Raw genomic sequence first — 19,818 nt, 5'->3', positions numbered from 1 at the left:
ACCTTCGCCTGGCCCATGGCCAGGCCCCGGCCCGCCCCCCAAGCCCGCCCAGGCCCCGCCCCCGAGCGGAGGCCCCGCCCCAAGCCCGCGCCCGAGCTGTGAGGCTGAGAGCCGAGCTGCACTGAGCCTCCACGGCCGCCGTGCACTCTGCTCCTCAGCCGCAGAGTCGCGCCCCGACCCCCGCCGCCCAGGCTGCCACCGCCGCGGGGAGCCCCCAGCTCGCGCCCCAAGCCCGCCGCCGCCGGCGCAGGGCGCCCCAGGCCGCACCATGGTGAAGGTGACGTTCAACTCGGCCCTGGCCCAGAAGGAGGCCAAGAAGGACGAGCCCAAGAGCAGCGAGGAGGCGCTCATCATCCCCCCGGATGCCGTGGCGGTGGACTGCAAGGTGGGAGTCGGGGTCGCGCCTGGGGTCGCGGGGGCCCGGGGCCACCTGCTCCTGCCTTTCACCACTCTTTGTGAGAAGCTGCGTGTGCAGCGAGAGCTGCAGGGCCTGGGGATCCGGAGGGGACCGTGAGCTCTCGCCGCCCGTGGGTGCGGGGTACCGACAGCCGGGACCGCAGCCGCAGGCGTAGCCGCCGCCGACTTTGGCACTTTCTTCCCAGTATAAATAATGTGCCTAAAATGGCTGACATCATAACAAGCCTAAACCTCTGTTGTTTCCTACTTTCGTTTCTAGACTGAACAACACTTGGACCGAGTCCAGCAACTCTTGAGTCTTAATTGTAAAAGCTTTTTCTTTTGCCTCCTTGCCCTCGGCCTTCCGTGTTGGCAGGTGAACTTCACCGTGGGGTCTGGAAAAGGGAGAGGGGAACTGTAGACTGAGGGGAGAGGGGCATAGGTTCTGGCTGCCCATGCTATCATTGAAACAAATATTCCAGGTAAAAGTAATTGCTATTGTGAATGATCGCTTAATAACCAATAGTTGACTTTTAAATTTGATCAGTGGCCTTGTGAGAACTGCTTATTAAGTGAAATCATGAAGCTAAACGTCAGAAACTTGGCCCTAACCCTATAAATTTCACCTTCATTTTACAAAACCCATCTTTATCATTAGCGAATGAAGTCATTATTGTGTTCACTTTTTGAGTGACTTATAATACTATCCTTTCACAAGTAAATATAATTGTCTCACAAGTTTTCCTCTTTCTACATCTGATTAGGCTGCAAACATTTGATCCCTGTAGAAATTAAATGGAGGTGTTGCTAAATTTTTCATTAGCACTTTTCAAGACCTATAACAGTTAAAACTTGGATCATTTTAGTACAGATTTTAAAACAATCATTTGTGATCCAGGTACAAATGGTACAAGTTTTTGTTTTCTTTTTTATATGATTTAATGAAAATTACAACTGAGAAGCATGCCACTAATACCCCATAAAATTTTTGAGAATATGATGGTAATCTGGACTGCTTGTTCTTATTTTCTGGAAATGTTCCAGTTAAAAACAAACATTGGGGGTTGATTTTTAAATGACCGCCTTCCCTTGACATGTGAACAGATCCCCTAAAAGGATTAAGGTTTTCGGTTTGCCCATTGCAAACAGTCTTGGTCTTATAATGTTTAGAATTCACAGATAAAAATTGCAGTAGCAAATTGTCATAACTCTTTATCAGAAACACCGTTTATCTAAAATGGATCCTTAATCAGAACAGCGTCATATATATTAGACTTTCTTTTGTTTGTTTTTGGAGACTCAGTCTCATGTAGCTCAGGCTGGCCTTCATCTCCCTCCCAAGTGCTGGAATTATAGGCGTGTTCCACCATGCCCAGCTTCAAATACATATTCTTAGTGCTATTGTATGTGTATCACAATGTTTAAATCCTAAAAAATATAACTCCCTCCACTTTAAAAACAGAAAGTGTCACAGATGTAATTCCTCTATTCTTTCTCTGCTCCACTGTATAAAGGTTTGAAACTCTGGACAGACATCAGAAGTCAGGTTGCTGAGCAGCTTTTAATCTGATTTGATGTTTTTTGGTCATTATGAAGTGGTAATCTTATTTTCAGATTCTTAGAATTTTTCATATGCTCACTATAATCTTTTTTATTTTAAAGTAACCATTTATTGTTCTGTACTTTGTTTCCATTTCTTAATTTCTCTTATCTCTCTCTCCGAAGAAAAATGCTGGGACTAAGCAGTGAGGGCCGGTCACAGACAAATTGGCAAATACAGAAATAACTCTTTTTCTAGGTATAAGGTGGAAGACTTTTCTCAGCAGGTGTCCGTATTTCTCTACAATGAAAGTAGAAAGGATAAAGGAAAAGCTTACTTAGTGACAGACATTTGTGAGAGAACTTGTGATCTCATCCAAGAGCTTGGGAGTAATTACATAATATTCTCTCACTCCTCTGGGCAGACTGTGTGGCAACCACCTTGTCTGACCGCTTGGGCCAGGAACAAAATAAGGCTTGATGTGTTTTGCCCAGGGCATTTCCTTTGGTCCAGTGGACCAAGTTAGGCTAGTTAGGGTTCAGAACTCCAAAATAAAACAATTTAACACTTTAAGTCTCTGTGACACCAATATCCATAGGCCAGTTTTTTCCCTCTGGTATCATCTGGTTTTAAAATACAGATCCTACTATCCTGTGCCACAAGAATTCTGATCACTTTTGTCAGCTGTCTTATGTAACATGCATTCTAGTATTTTACACTGCTCCCATGTTGTTTTTCTCTGCAGGAGGAGCACCTTCTGGAAGCAGTTCCACTGTTGTCTTTTTAGTAGCTATTAATCCCAGCAGCTGCTGCTTTTGATTACATTATCTCAACTAGTTTGCATTTTTCCTTTGCATTTTCCTGTTGACACTTCATCTTCCCACGCCTAAAGCTCTTAGAAGCAGACGTGGCAAAGAATCAGGATTGTGATTTGTGGAACAAAGATCCAATTCGAAATGATATTACATGTTTTATGTTACAGACAGCAATCCACTTATTTTTTTATGCATGGTTTTGAACCCTGGAAAACTATTATATATGTGCAAATATCAGAGAATACTTAATGTATTATATCCAAGTCCCAATTTTGTCCTTATATAACTGCTTGATTTTATGCTTAAAGTTTAGTTTTCCTTTTTTGTAAGTTGAGACCAGATGGTCTGCAAGGACTCTTTCCATTTTAAAATTCTACATAGATGGTAGGATTATATAATTATGTTTTTTCAGTAATTAAAATTGTTGTTAAGGTATGTTTTTTTTTGTTGTTGTCTTTTTTTTTCTGTTTTTGAGATGGGATCTGGTATGGCCAGGCTGGTCTTAAACTTGCCACTAAGCTGAAGATGACCTTGGGCCCCTGATTCTCCTGTCTCCACCTTCCTGTGCCACCACTCCCAGCTAGCAATTCAATTGTTGTAACATTGTAAAAAATAACCAGCCAGGAGTCGTGGTGCGCCTTTAATCCCAGCACTCGGGAGGCAGAGGCAGGCGGATCTCTGTGAGTTCAAGGCCAGCCTGGTCTACATAGTGAGTTCCAGGACAGCTGGGGCTACAGGGAGACCCTGTCTCAAAAAGACCAAAACATAAAAATAAATAACTATCTCTTCACCCTAACAAGAATATTTACTTTGTTCAGAACTTTGCATCCATGTTTAACATGTTTAATTCCTCCCTCCTGTCAGTAATTACTAAGTAGCAATGGCCGAAGAAGAAGGAGATGAATAGAAGTATTATGTAATGAAGCAAATTCTTGATTTGGCTTACCTCACTGTGGAACAGACATGTTCTCAACTCTTGCAGCAGCGCCTGCTTCTGAACCCCCTTTCTTAATATCAGCCCTCAAAAGCGCTTGTTTGCTTCATTAGGTAGCCACACAAGCTGTTTATGATTGATTATTTTGTCTCCCTTCTAGGATAGATTGTAGAGGTTTTAAAGAAAGAGGTACATTGCTTGTGTAGCAGAGAAAAGGGGGCAGGATGGACTCAGAATGAAAAAGAAATTCTCAGTTTTCCCATCACAGAATGGCTGAGTGGATCCTCGTTTGTGCTTTCTAATTTGTCTCTCTTTGCATGATCAAGGTTGAATGGTTTAATAATTTAACTTTCTGTTTGTGGTGATGGTTTCATTTCTTTGTGGTTTGAGGGGGTGGAGGAAAGGACATAAAATGCATGACTGGACAGATACTCACTGAAACATGTTGATCTGTGCATGAGATTGGGAACTTGGTTCTCTCTAAAAAGTGCATCTCATTACCTTGTTAAATAATTTCTTGTTTGTAAACATTGGCCTGTGACAGTATATTATAGTCTCACTATATAGACCTGGCTGTCCTAGAACTCACTATGTACTCCAGGCTGGCCTGGAACTTGCTTCAGTCCTCTTGCCTCTGCCTCCTAAGTGCTGGGATTACAAACATGTGTGCCATGCCTGTCTAGTGCCACTAAAGCTTTCACCTTCATTAAACCTTGGCCTCCATAGAGGATATGATAGCTAAAGAGAGGGTTTTATGCCAGGAGACAGATACCAGCCTCTGCACATCCCTGATGGGACAGTGCAGGCATTGGAGGGTAGGTGAGGCTATAGATTGTCCAATTGGAGGAATTAACTATTGGGATTGTAGACAGGGCTGTGTGTTGTCCTTGACATAATCATAAGCCTGTAAGACCTCATGGAATTCAGCTCTGCCACCTATGTGCATATCAGGTTTTTGGGGTTTTTTTTTTTTGTTGTTGTTGTTGTTAAACCAGAAGAAACCCCTCAAACACATTTATGCCACAGGTCTATTGTGATTTAGTGTTGAACTTATGAAGTGTTTATTATGCGTTGCTGAAGCTTGACTTGTGTGTAAATAAATGACTATAGAAAAATGTACTAAGGAGCACTTGTGGGGCATTACAATTTTATCATACCATAACTCAAATATTTGAAGTGGCTTCAGGAGCCACATTCTTTCTTCAAAGGGAGATGGGTTCAGAATTCGTGTTTTGATTAAAGCTTCTTGAATTGCTTTGCGTTACATTGGGTTAATAAAGAAGATCCTGAAAAATAAATTGTGTCTTTTCAAATAGGTCAAAAGAAATTCACTCTGTAACATTTTGGCAAATGTACCACATTTGTAGCCTTGGGAATTGAACCTAGGGCCTTGTGCATGCTGGGCAAGGACTTTACCCCTGAGCTATTTCTCCAGCCCTAAGTGTGCCACTTTTAATTAGAGCTTGAAGACTGAAGGACTTTCCCATCAACGGGATTCAGGCTGTATCCACTACCTGTTAAAGGCGTTCATGCTTCCTAGTCAGAAAGAGGTGGTGAGTGCCCAAGTGTCTTAGGGAAATAGTGACACTGGGGCTGTGCTTTCAATAAGCTTATGTTGTATGATGGCTTTAAAGATTAATCAAATAAAATGCTCTATTAAAAAGCCATCTCCACTTTAATTGTGGGTATCTACTTTCATTAGTATTTGTGATACATATTCACACCAGCTTTAAGAAAATTGATTTTGTAAGTATGTATTACCAACAATTGAATGAACAAACTATTTTAAATAATTACAGGTTTTTAAAGCCCTTGAGTAGATGAGAAAAATATGCTTTGTGTAATATTTCAATAATTGTCCCATTTTAGAAAAAAATAGTAGACATTTTATTCCCAGCCAGGAAAACTTAAATCAAGTTACAGAAATGAGCAAAATTAGCCTTTTTAGTGATATTGTAACTTTTCACACACAGTTTTGTCTTTCAATTCTGCCTGGTTTCCAGGAGTAATTTATGACTTGGTACTAATATAGCATATATAACTGAAGAGAAGTTGATATTGGGATAAAATTTATGGTTTAGTTTGTAAATACTAGTAATTTAAAGTTAAATATCCTAGAAATTTATCTGAGAGATTGATGCTGTGTGACTTAGAACTTATTTTGATTTTCTGAGATAACATCTTACACTGATGGCCAGGCTGTTTTGGAACGTACTGTGTAGCCCAGGCTGACCCAGAATCAACAGTAATCCTCCTGCTTCAGCCTCAAAAGTTCTTAGATTATAGATGTGAGGGACCATGCCTGTCTAGAAATTTACTACTTTGAATTTTTGAAATATTTGCATAGACGGTTTTTGGTGTAGTTGAATTTCATACCTTAAGGAACAGGCTTTGATGGATTTTTGCATATTGGAACTTTTTAAAATATATATATTTTTTTATTTTATGTGTCTGAGTGTATTGCCTGCATGTGTGTGAGTGCACCCATGTTGTGGAATGCCACAGAGGTCAGAAGAGGGCTTCCGATTCCCCTGGAACTGGAGTTAAGGACGGTTCATAGCCACCATGTGGGTGCTGGGAATCAAACCTGGGTCCTCTGCAAGAGCAGTCAGTGCTCTTAACCACTGAGCCATCTCTCCAACCCCAGAATCTAACTTTTTTGGGACAAGGTTTCACTAAGTACCACTGGCTAACTTGAAATTCACTATGTAACCTGGCCTCAAATTCATGGTGTTCCTCCTGCCTCAGCCTCTAGGTGCTGGGATTACAGGCGTGTGCCACCATATTTGGCCCAAAAGGCAATTTTCATTAATTAAATACCTTGGATCACTGCAGTATCCGAAAGACCCTGAATATGCTGGAAAAATGATTTTTAAGAGACAGTCTGCCCAGGTCTGCATTATCAATTTTTAATCTTTTTTTTCCTTGCATTTATTTGTTTGTTTGTTTGTTTGTTTGTTTGTTTGTTTACAGTTATGTAAAAGTTCTCAAGCCGATCTATTTTAGCTAGAGCAGTACTGGGCATGTTAAACTGATGGGAAATTACATGTGCTTGTGCCCAGGAAGGTGAATTAATGAAGCTGAAATTTTTGCATATTAAGCAAGCTAGAATTTCTTGTCTTTCTTTTTGAGAATAGCCCCAGCTGGCCTATTAGACGGCTGGCCTTGATCTCACAGAGATCTGCCTGCCTCTGCCTCCTGAGTGCTGGGATTCAAGACGTGCACCATCACACCTGGCCTTGGTTTTCTTTTTTTTAATTTTTTTTTCCTTTTTTTTTAAAAATTAGGTTCAATGTTGTATGATCCTCCAGTCTTTGGGGTTTTTTGTTGTTGTTGTTGTTTCTTGGTGATAGGGATTGAACTCAGACCTACTCCCACATAGCACTGAGCTACACCATCAGCCTGTAATACAGTTTTAAAGGCAAGCTACACATTAGGATTTCTACTTAAATTCATACAGTAATTTAGCTAGAATCACTAAAGGTTGGATATGGACCACCATTTTATAATTTCCTTTCAAGTGGACAGCAAAGCCAGCAAATTACAGCACTTTTTGAGTTCCAGTGTGGCTTACTGCCTGTTTGTCTATAACACATGAGATAGGAGTGCTATCTCCATCTTTTTAATCTTAGCGGGAAATCAAAAGAATGATATTTCTCCTTTTGCCAATTACCCTCCATGAATGGGGGTTGCGGGTGCAGTTCAGGAAGCAGTACAGTTTACTGATGGGGACTCAACTGTCAACACGTCAGGTTTGAATCTTACCTTGATCACCTACTGTGCTACATTGAATACATAGCTCCAACTCTGCATCAGTGTTTGTATCACCAGCATAGGGAATATAGCACTCTATAAAGTCATGCTCTCCCCTCCTGGGCATTCCCACTTTGAGATACTACATCTGTTATTACTGTATATCCCTACCTCACATGGCAGTTATTTAGCAATATTGTTGACACTTTTCCAGCAGAATATTCTGGTAACAATTCATTCCTGCAACATAAAAAACATTAGAATTTTAAAATGTATTTCTCCATTGCATAATAGGTACCAATAGAATTTTTAGATTTTAATTTTGGATTTTAACAAAGTAAAAGTTTTAAAATGCAAATATCCTAGCATGACTATGCAAGCCTAGCAAGACTATGGCAAATAGTCTGCCATATCTTAGGGGAACAGAGTTGTAAAAGTTGTACTTTATATACAGTGAGCAATTAAATAATTTTGAACATATCTGCCTAAACTAACACCCTAATCAGTATAAAACAAATTTTGCAATAACTGAGAAAGTTATTGGTGTTCTTTTACAATACATCCTCTCTCCTTAGAGGCAGTCACTATTCTAATGTCTGTGTCCCTCAGTTAATCAGAAGCAATTATGTTTACTCCTCAGCCACTTCTGGTCTTTTGTTACTAGTGTGGCCACTAGGCCACTTTGCCTTAGTGCAGAATTTATGAAGGTGGCCTCTGGGTTTTTGATGAGCAGAGCATAGGGTGGTATCTTTGTGCTGCCCAGCCAAACATGGCGATCTGAGCTCCACATTTCTCTGCATCAGTGGTTCTGTAGCATTTTGATCTCAGAACCCCTTGAATAAAAGTTAAAATGTTCATAATTTTAAAGTTTTTACATTATGCAATTTTATGAAAAGATATTATGTTAGAAAGTAAGCCGAACATTTAACAGATCTATGACATTAACATAAATAAGTTTTATGACTCTGAAAAACTTCCAAACAACCAAAATGGTTTCAGAATATTAAGAGTAGCCTGCACCGGAGCATTGCATTGTTAATGAGTAACTTGGCAGAAGACCGAGGGAGCCTGAACTTCTGCCTTTTTTGTGTGATGTCACATATTCAGCTTGTGGAAAACTCCACTGTATCCAGAGAGAATGAACCAGAAACAGCATCATAGTTTTCTTAGGAAAATAATGTGACCTTGTGGATCCACTGAAGTGGTATTTCTGGACCACATTTGGGTAACTATTACTATGAATACTTACTTTAGTCTGCTCTTTCTTGTTTTTTTCAAAAGTTTATTTTTCTGCAGTTTTAAATATTACCCATTAGTAGTATCAAAATGGAAGGTGAATATTTGGTTGTATATGTATGTATTTGTACACTGCACACATCTGTTCTCTTGGTATGCATAGCAGTTTCTGGTTGAATTGATATCCACTGCCTATATTGTAAGTGATGAGCATTATTTACACCCATGGATGGTTTTAGTGTACTTCCTTGTACAAGACCTTTTTATTTTGCCTGAATTTGATTATTGTTTCTTGGAGCTGAGGGAAAGTTGCCTAAGTTTCTATATATTTATTGATAATTCATCCTCTGGCAGTAGTGTAATTGCCTTTCTGTATCTTGAGGCTCACCTTTGGAGTCTCAGTATTCCAGCCTGGCCCTGAGAGTCACAATGACTCTGGAGTGCCCTTGCCTCTGTACCATGTTGGGTCTGCTGTATTACAAATCAGAGAAAACACTGTCTGTGATCTTCTTTTTGTTTGTTTTTTAATAGGACTTATTTTATTCCCAGAATGGGGATGGGGGAGGTTGTCTGCAGAGGCCAGAAGCGGGCTTCGGATCCCCTGACACTGGAGTTACTGGCTAGGAACTGAACTCTGCTCCTCTGAAGAGTAGAAAGTGCTCTTTAACCTCTGAGCCATCTCTCCAGCCCTTTGATAAAAAAATTTTAAAGCCTTTGCATGTCTGGCAATCTTGACCTTTCCCTCCCTCTCTTTCTCTTTCTTTCAAGGCTGTCTCTGTAGCTTAGGCTTGCCTAGAACTATGTCCTCCAGGCCTGCCTCATACAGTAATCCTGTCTCAGGGATTACAGGCATGCACCACCGTGCATAGCTGATCCTTAACACTGATAGATAGAGTATAAAGTTCTGCTTCCGTGGGGGTGTTCTCAGCACTCTGCTTGCACTGTCCATTGTCCTCTGGTCTGATGCTGTTCATGTTCCCAGTTCTGTGTGCATGTCCTTATTGTTTCCCCCCCTCCCCATAGGCTTAAGAGTTTTCTCTTCGTACTTTGATATTTTTATTTTTTCTCCTGTGCTTTGAGCTTTCAAACTTTCTATTGCTGTAACTTGTCTGCCATCATTCAGCTCCCTTCTGTGTGGCTAAAGGTTCATTGGCTTTCCCTTTACCATCACTTCACTCAGTTTTGAGAAGAAAGATGAACATTTAACTAAAAATCAGTATTGGGACTTTTTGGGGTTTTTTTTTTTTTTTTTTTTTCGGTTTTTTGAGACAGGGTCTCCCTGTAGTCCCAGCTGACCTAGAAGTCTCTATGTAGGCCAGGCTGGCCTTGATCTCACTGAGAACCACATGCTGCCTCCCAAGTTCTGGGATTAAAGGTGTATACCACCATGCCCTGCAATATTAGAGTTTTCAATTCAGCTATCTCTATAGCTTTTGAAAGTTTATTTAGAATATTTCCTTTGTACTAAACTTGGGCCTAATAATAATTAATAATGGAAACCATCTGAATTATTGGCACTACTTTAAGATCCCACAAGATGACCTAGATAAATGAGCTTCCCCTCCAAAGAGCCAAGACTGTTGACTTCATGAGTAATTTTCAGGACAACTCGCTGCCAACTTTGTAATTTTGCTTTATGATTTTACTCTAAATTTATTTGAATTTCATTTTTCAATTAATAGCTATGTAGACTGGTGTTTTGCTGTATCATCCTATTTGGACTAGAACTTGCTATATGAACTTGACTGGCCCTGAACTTGCTGTGATCCTCCTGCCTCTGCCTCCTAAATACTAAGAACTATAGGTGTTCACCACTGTGCTCAGCCTTTAATTTATATCTTTGGCCTTTTAAATTCATTTTTAAATATTTGTTGGTATACATGAGTATTGTCCTTTATTGTTTTTGTCTCATGTACCTTTTTTTAAAACTGTCCTTTACAATTTGATAAACAGTGAACTGTTAATTTTGACAGTATATTAAAGTGTCACTCCTGCTAGTGAAACAGTTAACACATGCGGTCTTTTTTGTGGCTGTGAAAGTTAACACATGTGTTATGTATGTGGCTGTTTAGGTAAGCCTACTGCAATAGCAGAATTCTGTGGAAACTCTAGTTTCTGGTTGGATACAGGTGTTATCTAAGTGTGATGTCACATATTACCACATGTCATTTATTACCAGAACTTGCTTGTCTAAGCTATTTAATTAGATGTTGACCTATTAGCTCCATGTCTTTTCCCCCTTGTGATATCAGGCATCAAACCCAGGGTCTCACCCAGGCAAGCACTCTGTCCAGCTGGTTTCACGGTTTTCTTTCCTTAAGCTGTATGTGGAGTTAGAGGATAGGCCTTATTAGCTCCAAATACTCATGATGCTACACAAATAATTACAACAGCTCTGCTTCTTTGGGCTTCGTTATGCTTGTCTGTGAGATGTGGTAGACTCTCTGGCCTTTCATGGCACTTTTAGGGGATCTTTCTTCCCAACAACTGTACTGATCACATTCATATTCAGGGACACTTATTGTGTGGGATACTAGGAATCTAGAAATTACTAAGTGCCCCATCCTTCAAGAAGCCCATACTATAGCTGAGAAGACCATCCATTTGTACAGACTGTAACCCAAATTGATCAACCTACTTAAACGTAATCTGCATTCACAACAAAATTAAATCCCTGAGTCCAGGAGCCAGACAACTGGTAGAGTAAGGAATTAAGACCAATGTTTGTACGGAATTTTAATTTTTAATTTATTGATTTAATTTTGACTTTCTCATCTTCATGCCTCTCCATCCCAAATGTTGGGATCACAGGCATGCACTACCACGCCACGCCTCTTCACTGATTATTTGTGAAGCACACATACAGTGCTAGGCAGTGGGGTGCTTATAATTGCAGCACTTCTCACCTGTTCCTCGTGGAGAGGCAAATGCACCTGGTGTCCAGGATGCTAAATTTTTTTTCTAGTGTTTAGTCATTTTCTAGAAATAGGATCTCACTATCACTATGTATATAGCCCAGGCTCTCTTCAAATTCATCACCCTCCTGTTGGCCTCCCAAGTACTGGAATTATAAGTGCCACCGTGCCTGGTACTTAGTCATTTTGTATAACTTTCAAAATTCCAAACTTGGATAGCGGGTACCTATAGATTTTCACATTTAAGTTATTTTGAATGGATTGTCAATATAGGTTATTGGTGGAGTGTGAGACATTGGATTTGATCCCTAGCACTGCAAGAAGTTAATTATTATAAGTAGATAAAAATAATTTTACTTTTTCTCAAAAGAATACAATTTTAATTTTCTTACTAAAAATTCTGCATATCTAATTGCTCGTATTTTAATAACATGCATAAATACCATTTGCTGCATAACATTAAAATCCAACATTTACACAAAATGTGAGTCCAAAACCAGTTTGTTTTTTTCTAAGTTGTCTCTGACATGCTTAAACTTTTAGGAAGATAGCTGTTATTAGGAACATTAAAATTCTAGTGTGACTCAGCCAGTGGGAGAAAAAAAGTTTATTCTCTTCGTTTATTTGTCCCTGGTAAAGACTATTTTATTAACAGTAGATAAAATTAGCATATGATGTTGCTTTAAGACATCCACCAGTTGTTTTTCTCTCCTGATATTTTGTAACTCACCCTTATGAACTTGAAAGTCTGCTAAGATTCTGCCTCATAAACTATCACCAGTATAGTTCTAGACAGCATAGATGAAATAAACTATAGAAATGAGGGTCATCTTTTAAACCATGTAGGAAGAGGAATGAGATTTTAAACTATGCAGAAAAGAATATATTTCCAAATTTTATTTATTTCTTTTAGGTGTATGAGTTTACCTGCATGTGTGTATGTGTGCCATATGTGTGAAGTGCCTGCAGAGGCCAGAAGAGAGCATCAGATCCCCCTCGAACTGGAGTTTCCGACAGTAATGAGCTATTATGTGGGTGCTAGAAACCAAACCCCAGTCCTGCAAAACCAGCCAGTGCTCCTAACCACTGAACCATCTCTCCAGCCCCAAGAATAGATTTTTTAAAGTTACTCGTGAATTTTTTTGTTACTCTACTTAGCACCAGAAACTCTTATCCCAATCGATTGTTACCATCCAGTACTAAATGCATTCACAGCCTTACTGATATTTTTTTCTTCTTTTAGTTCTAACCTATGTTTGTTTAACATAGGTATGTACTAATTTTATGTAATGCTAACAGTTTGGTTCAGATTTCATCGATTTCTCCTAATAGTTAAATTGTTGTGCAGTAGCTTAAAGGTGTTCTTTTTCTTCCTGCATTTGGTGCTTGTATATTGTAGGATTTGTTAATCTAAAAAATGTGTTAATGAGGAACAGTATTGGAGACATCACCATTAAGTGCTTTTTTCCCCTCCCCTAGTCCAAATATAGAATAATTCAGTGACTATTGATCAAACATGTTGCTGTAATTCCTAATTTTGGCTCAATACTAATTAGCTTGACTGAACACAAAGCCAATAGTGACCAAAGAACAGAGACCTTTGTGAGATGTGGTACTAGAAATACAAGGAACTGCTTTCTGCCTCTCTATGCCTTGCCCATCACTGGGAAGCTACTTCTTGTATTCATGTCAAAGATAATCTTCCTGTGTGGATTCTGTTAGTAATTTGAGACAATGCACAATTATATTGGAAAGCTGATTGGGAAGCAGAATTCATATACTGATTTGAGTGAATGAGAAAATGCAAACATATGTTCAGTCTTTACAGACTGGTACCTCCTCAGCAGAGATTTTATTTTACTTACAGCAGATCCATTTGGTAGTTGATGCTGCCAGTAATGGACATGTCGCTCATGAGATCATGTCTTCTTGATGCCTCTATACTGAGAAAAATAACCTAATGTAAGCATTTACCATCCTCTAAAAGCCAGGACTCTTGGTGCCTTGTGACACATGCCTGTAATCCTGTTAGAGAGGCTGAAGCAGGAATATTACAGGTTTAAGACTTGCCTGGGCAACTGAGTGAGACCCTGTCTCAAAATAAAAAAGTTGTATAAGAAAAGGAAAATGGGTGGGAATATAGAGTACAAGCCTCAGTACAAGGCTTTAGAGTCAATCCCCAGTACCAAGGAGAGACAAAGCAGCTCAAAAATCCTTTGTTTTTTCCCATACTTATGGCCACTTTTTTTTTTTACTTATTTGAGAAGCTGTTTCAAGTTGCAGTGTGGAAAGACATGGTTATGGAACAAAAATCAAGTTTTAGTAGAAGATTAGTGAACACAGGAGCTAAGTTAAAGCTTAGAACAAATAACTTATAATACTTTGTAGAAATGGTCACTCCTTTTGTTGTTGTGGTTGTTGTTTTGATACAGGGTCTCACTTTAGCCCCAGCTGGCCTGGCACTCACTGTGTAGACCAAGCAGGCCTTGAACTCATAGAGATCCACCTGCCTCTGCCTCCCCAGTGCTGGGATTAAAGGTTCACTCCCTTTAATGCCATTAAACCCCTGACTGATGCCGAAAAGTCTCGTGGAAACATATATAAAAGAGAAAAATCCTTCAGGCCATTGGAACTAGAGTGGTAGACTAGCGTAACATAGAAGCAGGAAGAGAACTGCTTTCCAATTTTTAAGGAAGGATGGAAACCCGGCCTTGGGCATTATCAGCAGGTGCTCTGCCGGGAGCCCCACCCTAGCCTCTATTTCCTAACTTAAATGTTTGTTGTTTAGCATACAAAGATTTTTTTTTTTTTCTTTTTAGCAGAGCAAACATAGATTTGTTACCAAGAAGAGATGGAACTGAGACCAGGAGGGACTCCTGGGTGGAATGTCCTAAAAGTCTTTCATATGGGGAAATCCTTCAGATTGTTTTAAAATGTAATACCCAGTCATAGCTAGAAGTGACAGCCAGGGTTCAAAACCAGCAACATTATATGTTTAGTCTTCAAGTTGGGAGAAAATTGATAAGAGGAAATTAGAACAATGGAGCATTAACAAGAAATCTGTTTTTTAAATAAACATGATAACAAGTTATTTAAATGTTGGCAACTTATTCTCTATTTTGGAAAACATACAGCCCAAACAACACACCAGGGACAGCTGACCTGTGAGTACTCGTATTTACCGATGTTATTCTAACATTTAAAAATTTGCATGTTTTTAAGTAAATCTACTTCTGATGTTTCATTAACTCATAATATTTTGAATAATTATATTGATTATTTTCTGTATTTCTGGCCTATTTTTATGCCTAGTATTTATCTGGGTTTTTTTGAGGAGGCCTTTTTGAGACAGGGTCCCTGTAGTCCCAGCTGCCCTGGAACTCACCATGTAGACCATGCTGGCCTTGAACTCACGGAGATCCGCCTGCCTCTGCCTTCCAAGTGCTGGGACTACTGGCGTGCGCCACCACACCCGGCATGCCTAGTATTTTTATGCCATGGTCCTATCTGTGTCCATTTATCCCTCACAAGCCTCTCTCTCTACCAGCTTTCTCTGTGTGGAATATTTTTTTTTTTTTAGACAGGATGTACTATATTCCAGGCTGGCCCTTAACTCTCATTCTGTAGTTGAGGATGACCTTGAATTTCTGATTCTCCTGCCTCTACTTTCTGAGTGCTAGGATTACAGGTTTGTACCACCACACCTGGTTTTCTGCAGGTGCTGCTGAGGATCAAACCCGGGGCTTCGTGCATGCTAAACAAGCATGCTACCACTTGAGTGCATCCCTAGCCCTGGTCCTATAATTTTTAATGCTGGAGGTATTTTCCTCCTTAATATTCTGGTTTCTAAAGTTTCTAAATTGCTGTTGCATTTGCTATGATAATGCAAAATATTGCATTTGAAGAGCTTTGGAAAATGTCTCTGAAAAGCTCCATTCATATAAAGAAGGTTCAAATAGAAGTGGCAAAGGATGTGAAGTATTTGTTACTTTGAAATAAAATACATTAAAAAAAAAACTTACATCTTATTTGAGCTATGTTTATAATTGAAGCCCATTTATTGAAGCCTCTTAGGGAAATGATTGAGGTGACCTAATTCTTAACTAATTGAAATAACAACATAATTTGTTCTTCATTTTGCTCAAGATACAATTGTTTAAGTAATCTTACTTTATTGTCTGGTAAGATTTATTTCAACCAGAAAATAGTAGATACCTGAGTGGGAACATTTTAGAGAGCCATGCCTGTCTGTCTGTCTGTCTTAGGGATCGAACCTAAGGTCTTTGTGCATGTCAGCAAAGCACTCCCCCACTGAGTGGAGGAGGTAGGGGGCTAGATTCATATATTGTATGAAATCCACAAATTCAACTAAAAAAAAATTTTTTTAAACCTTTTTATTTCAATACAGGGCCTTACTAAGTTATCCAGGACTAAGTTATCCAGGATGGCCTTGAACGCTCCATGTTTCCCAGGCTGGCCTCTAACTTGAATCCTCTTCTCAGCCTCCTGAGTACCTGAGATTAAAGAGTTGTGCCACCAAGCCTGGCTCTGAACGCCCTCTCTTTCTCAGCTGTTGAGGGTGGTTATAGGTCAGTGTGTGCTTTAGTGTCTTCATTTATAAACTGGGCTAAAATCTTGAGGTTTCAGGAAGATTAATGAGACCATAATTGTGTGGGACCTGTGGGAGTTGTGTTCCCTATAAGTGTCTGTAAAGTGTACCAGTTTTATTGTAGAACAGGGGAAGAAATGTATAAGTGACTTCTTTAAAATTAGGACAAATAAAGTTATATATCCCAGTGAAGAAGCTCTTGCTTATTAGTGAGTTTCCTTTTTTTTTTTAATTAAAATTAAGAGATTTTAATACAGTTTTTAAACACTAGGGTTAAGAGAAAGACAAACTCCCAAGAACATGGTATTGGCTTTCCGAAGGAGAGTCACTTCTTTTTCCTCTTATGTTATAAAATGTTGCATACACACACAGAAGACCACTGCTGTGTGGATTTTTTTTCATAATATGAAATATCCATAAATTAATGAATATTTATGTTGTTTTGGATTTGGGAAAACTTTGAATAATGATACTATGAATATTCATGAACAAATCTTTAGCAGTTGATTTCTTTTTTCTTTTTGGCGTTTTGAGGCAGGTTCTCATGTAACCCAGGCTGTCCTCAAAAATGTTATGTGGGAACAGTGACTGTGAACTCTTGATCTCCTCCTTCTACCTCCCAGCTGCTAGGATTACAGGCCCAGGCCACCATGCCCAAGGACAAGTGATGTTTGATAATTGATCTTTAGTAGTCTTGCCAAACTCTTACCAGTTTGAATAATTTGATTTTGTTAGATATCCTACAGTTTTCTTTTTGCCAATCCCTATTGTTCCTCTGTTAACTTGTTTACTGGCTAGGATCTTTAGTACTGTATTGAATATTAACAAGGAATCAGTTTTAATGAATATCTTTGTGTTTCTGACTTGGAATAACTATGGTCTAAGTTTAACTAAACCAGCAAGCATGTTGTTTGCTGTATGAGGTATTTTTTGTTTTATTCTTCTTTTGGGCAGGATTCCTGTTTTTCTTTTTTTAAGAAAAAAACACTGTAGCCTTTCCTGGCCTAGAATTTATACATGTAGCTCAGATTGGCCTCAGCTTTGTGGCAGATTTCCTGCCTTAGCCATCATACCCTGCTTAATTAAAAACTGTCATTTTGAATGTCCTTTAATCTTTTTCTGTAATTCAGATTGTAATGTAGGGCACCATTTATCTGTCATGCATATTATTAATTGATAAATTATTGACAGTATGAACCATGTCTTACTCACATTTGAATTTCCTGCAGGATCTAGCCGAGTACCTTAAAGATACTAGGCTAGGTTAAGTAAGGTTGCTATTTCTGTCAGATAGCCAGTTTCTTGTGCATCATAAATGATTCTGTTGCTCTCCACTCCATTATCTTTCTGGCTGCCGATGTAACTTTAATGAATCATGAGAAGTTAAATAGCCAGGCTTTTTCTTTATTCACTGATCAAATATTTACATGTTAACTAAGTGTCAAGCTTGACTTAGAGTTACCAGTAATGCAAAATGAATATGAATCAACAGTCCCAGGGCCTTAGCGCCTAGTAGCAAGAGATAAGATCTATACTTATATTACTCTAATGCAAGAAAGAAAGTGACCAGTAGGAATAAAGGGAAACAGATTAGGTAAACTTTGAAGACATCATAGCTTTTACAAAGTCCTGATGATATGATTTTAGGTCATAACTTAGCTATTAAAATAAACATTTCCTTATTCTCAAGCCCTGTTTCATATTGCTGAGGTGCTGAGTAAATGACCTTTGGATAAGTGTTTTATAAGTTAAATTCTTTAATAATTTCCTTTGTTATAGTTCTGAAACATGATCTTTAAAAATAACACAAGCATTTAACTCCATACCAAGGCCCTTTGTATTTCTGCTTGTGTTTATCTCTCGAATCCCTCCCCATCATATTGAACACTTGGCTGTACCATATCTTCTCCTTGACAATGCCCTATTGTGGTTTTATTCATTCTTTACCTTTCACAGCATATCCTGTAATACTGTCTTCTGCCTGGGAATGTGTGCCCATCCTGTAACATTGTACTCAAGTGTTTTCTCCCCTGAGAAGACTCTGTGTGTGCTCTGTGCTTTCTTTCCTGTCAGAGCCCATATTTATGTTCTTTTTGGGTTTATGAGACAGAAGACAACAGGGTCTTACATAGTCTCCCAGGCTGGCTTCAAACTCATGGCAATCCTCAGGCCTTAGCCCTCCCAAGTGATGGGATTACAGGTGTGCACAACTGTACCTAGTTTTTTTTTGGGGGGGGGTATATTTATTTTCCAGACTGATACAGCCCATCTCTTCCTTGGCAGAGTCTATATTCCCAGTACCTAGCACAGCTGTTTGAATATAATAGACATTTATAATTTATTCTCAAGATGATTGTTTGTTGAACAGTTAAAATAGTAAATCCAAAAGCCTGAGAGCTTGTCGTCAGTGTTAACAGTTGAGGCTGCATATTCTTTTTAGGTGTCTGCCTATGGTCCTTGCCTATTCATTTATGTACTGTTAGGAGAGAGAGCCTGCCAGATAGGACTGGGTGTGTGCGCACTTGGCTGTCTCAGCAGCTGACACAAGATGTTGAGAGTGACCCTGTCTGTCTGCCATTTCCATCCCCTGCACTTGCCTCCATCCTGAAATTAATTCAGGAACAGTTTCTTATCTCCTGTGATGTTTCTGTCAGACAAGGGCTCAAGCACAACTGTGTGTTTCATTGTTGAGGTCCTATAGTGTCTTGTTACCTGCAGAATTCTTAGAACTTTCCACAAAGGCTATCTGATCATTCTTCCTGGCTTCCTCTCATGCTTAGTACATTTCAGTAAACTCATTGTTCTGAGTATCCACACACGGTATGTTGACAAGAACTACCTCAAATGTAACCCTCTTCACAGCATTTGGTCTGAACTTTAAACTTACTTGTTATTCCATATGAAATTTGATGTTTAAATAGAGCTTTAGAATGCGCCGGTGTGAAGGTGAATGCCAGTAATCCCAGCACCTGGAAGGCAGAGGCAGAAGGATTGCCACAAGTTAGGCCAGCCAAGGCTATATGGTGAGACCCTGTCTCAACAAAACAAACAAAAATGTATCAATCCAGCAGCATATTTATTATCTAGCCTTATGTTGCTACAGTATCCAAAACTGATCTTTTCCCTATAGTGTCAAGATAAAATTCCTCATCTTAGAATTGAAAATATATAACCATAGCTTTCATTCCTAAGTGAATTGTTGCATCAGCCACATCTGTTTTCTTGGTTGGATAGAATCACCCTGTTTTTGTCCATCATTCATGGTTTTTCTGTCTAGCTTTATTTGTGTCCTATTATAGACTTAGGTTAAGTCTACCTTCCCTTACAAGGTAGTCCATACTAGGTTTTAGTTTTAGTTGTTAATTCGAGATCAAAGGTTTGTTTTTGTTTTGGACAGTGTCTGTCTGTGTAGGCTTAGCCTCTCAAGGGTTGAGATTATAAGCATGAGCCACCAAGCCCAGCTTGAATTTGGTTTTGAATTAATAATTCATTTTTTCCTGTTGTCTCTATATTGAAAATAAAATGAAGGGCCAGGTGTGGTGGCACACACCTTTAGTCCCAGCATCTGGGAGTTCCAAGCCAGCCAAGACTACAAAGTGAGATTCTGTCTGCCTCTCTGT

At 39.2% G+C, this 19,818-nt stretch overlaps 1 protein-coding gene across 1 annotated transcript in view; it reads left to right on the top strand.

Annotated features, from left to right (window-relative positions):
- The first annotated feature begins 85 nt into the window (after positions 1-85).
- The window catches only part of Itm2b (integral membrane protein 2B), a 24,596-nt gene continuing 4,863 nt past the window's right edge, over positions 86-19,818 (top strand). Inside the window, exon 1 of the mRNA XM_008824367.3 lies at positions 86-385. Coding sequence (XP_008822589.1) covers positions 269-385 — 117 coding nt within the window. The 5' untranslated portion in view covers positions 86-268. The remainder of the gene's footprint in view (positions 386-19,818) is intronic.

This window comes from Nannospalax galili, unplaced genomic scaffold (assembly GCF_000622305.1).
Source record: "Nannospalax galili isolate Female #2095 unplaced genomic scaffold, S.galili_v1.0 scaffold388, whole genome shotgun sequence".
NCBI lineage: Eukaryota > Metazoa > Chordata > Mammalia > Rodentia > Spalacidae > Nannospalax > Nannospalax galili.
Note: the sequence above shows the minus strand (reverse complement) of the source record. Positions and strands in the feature narration are given on the sequence as shown.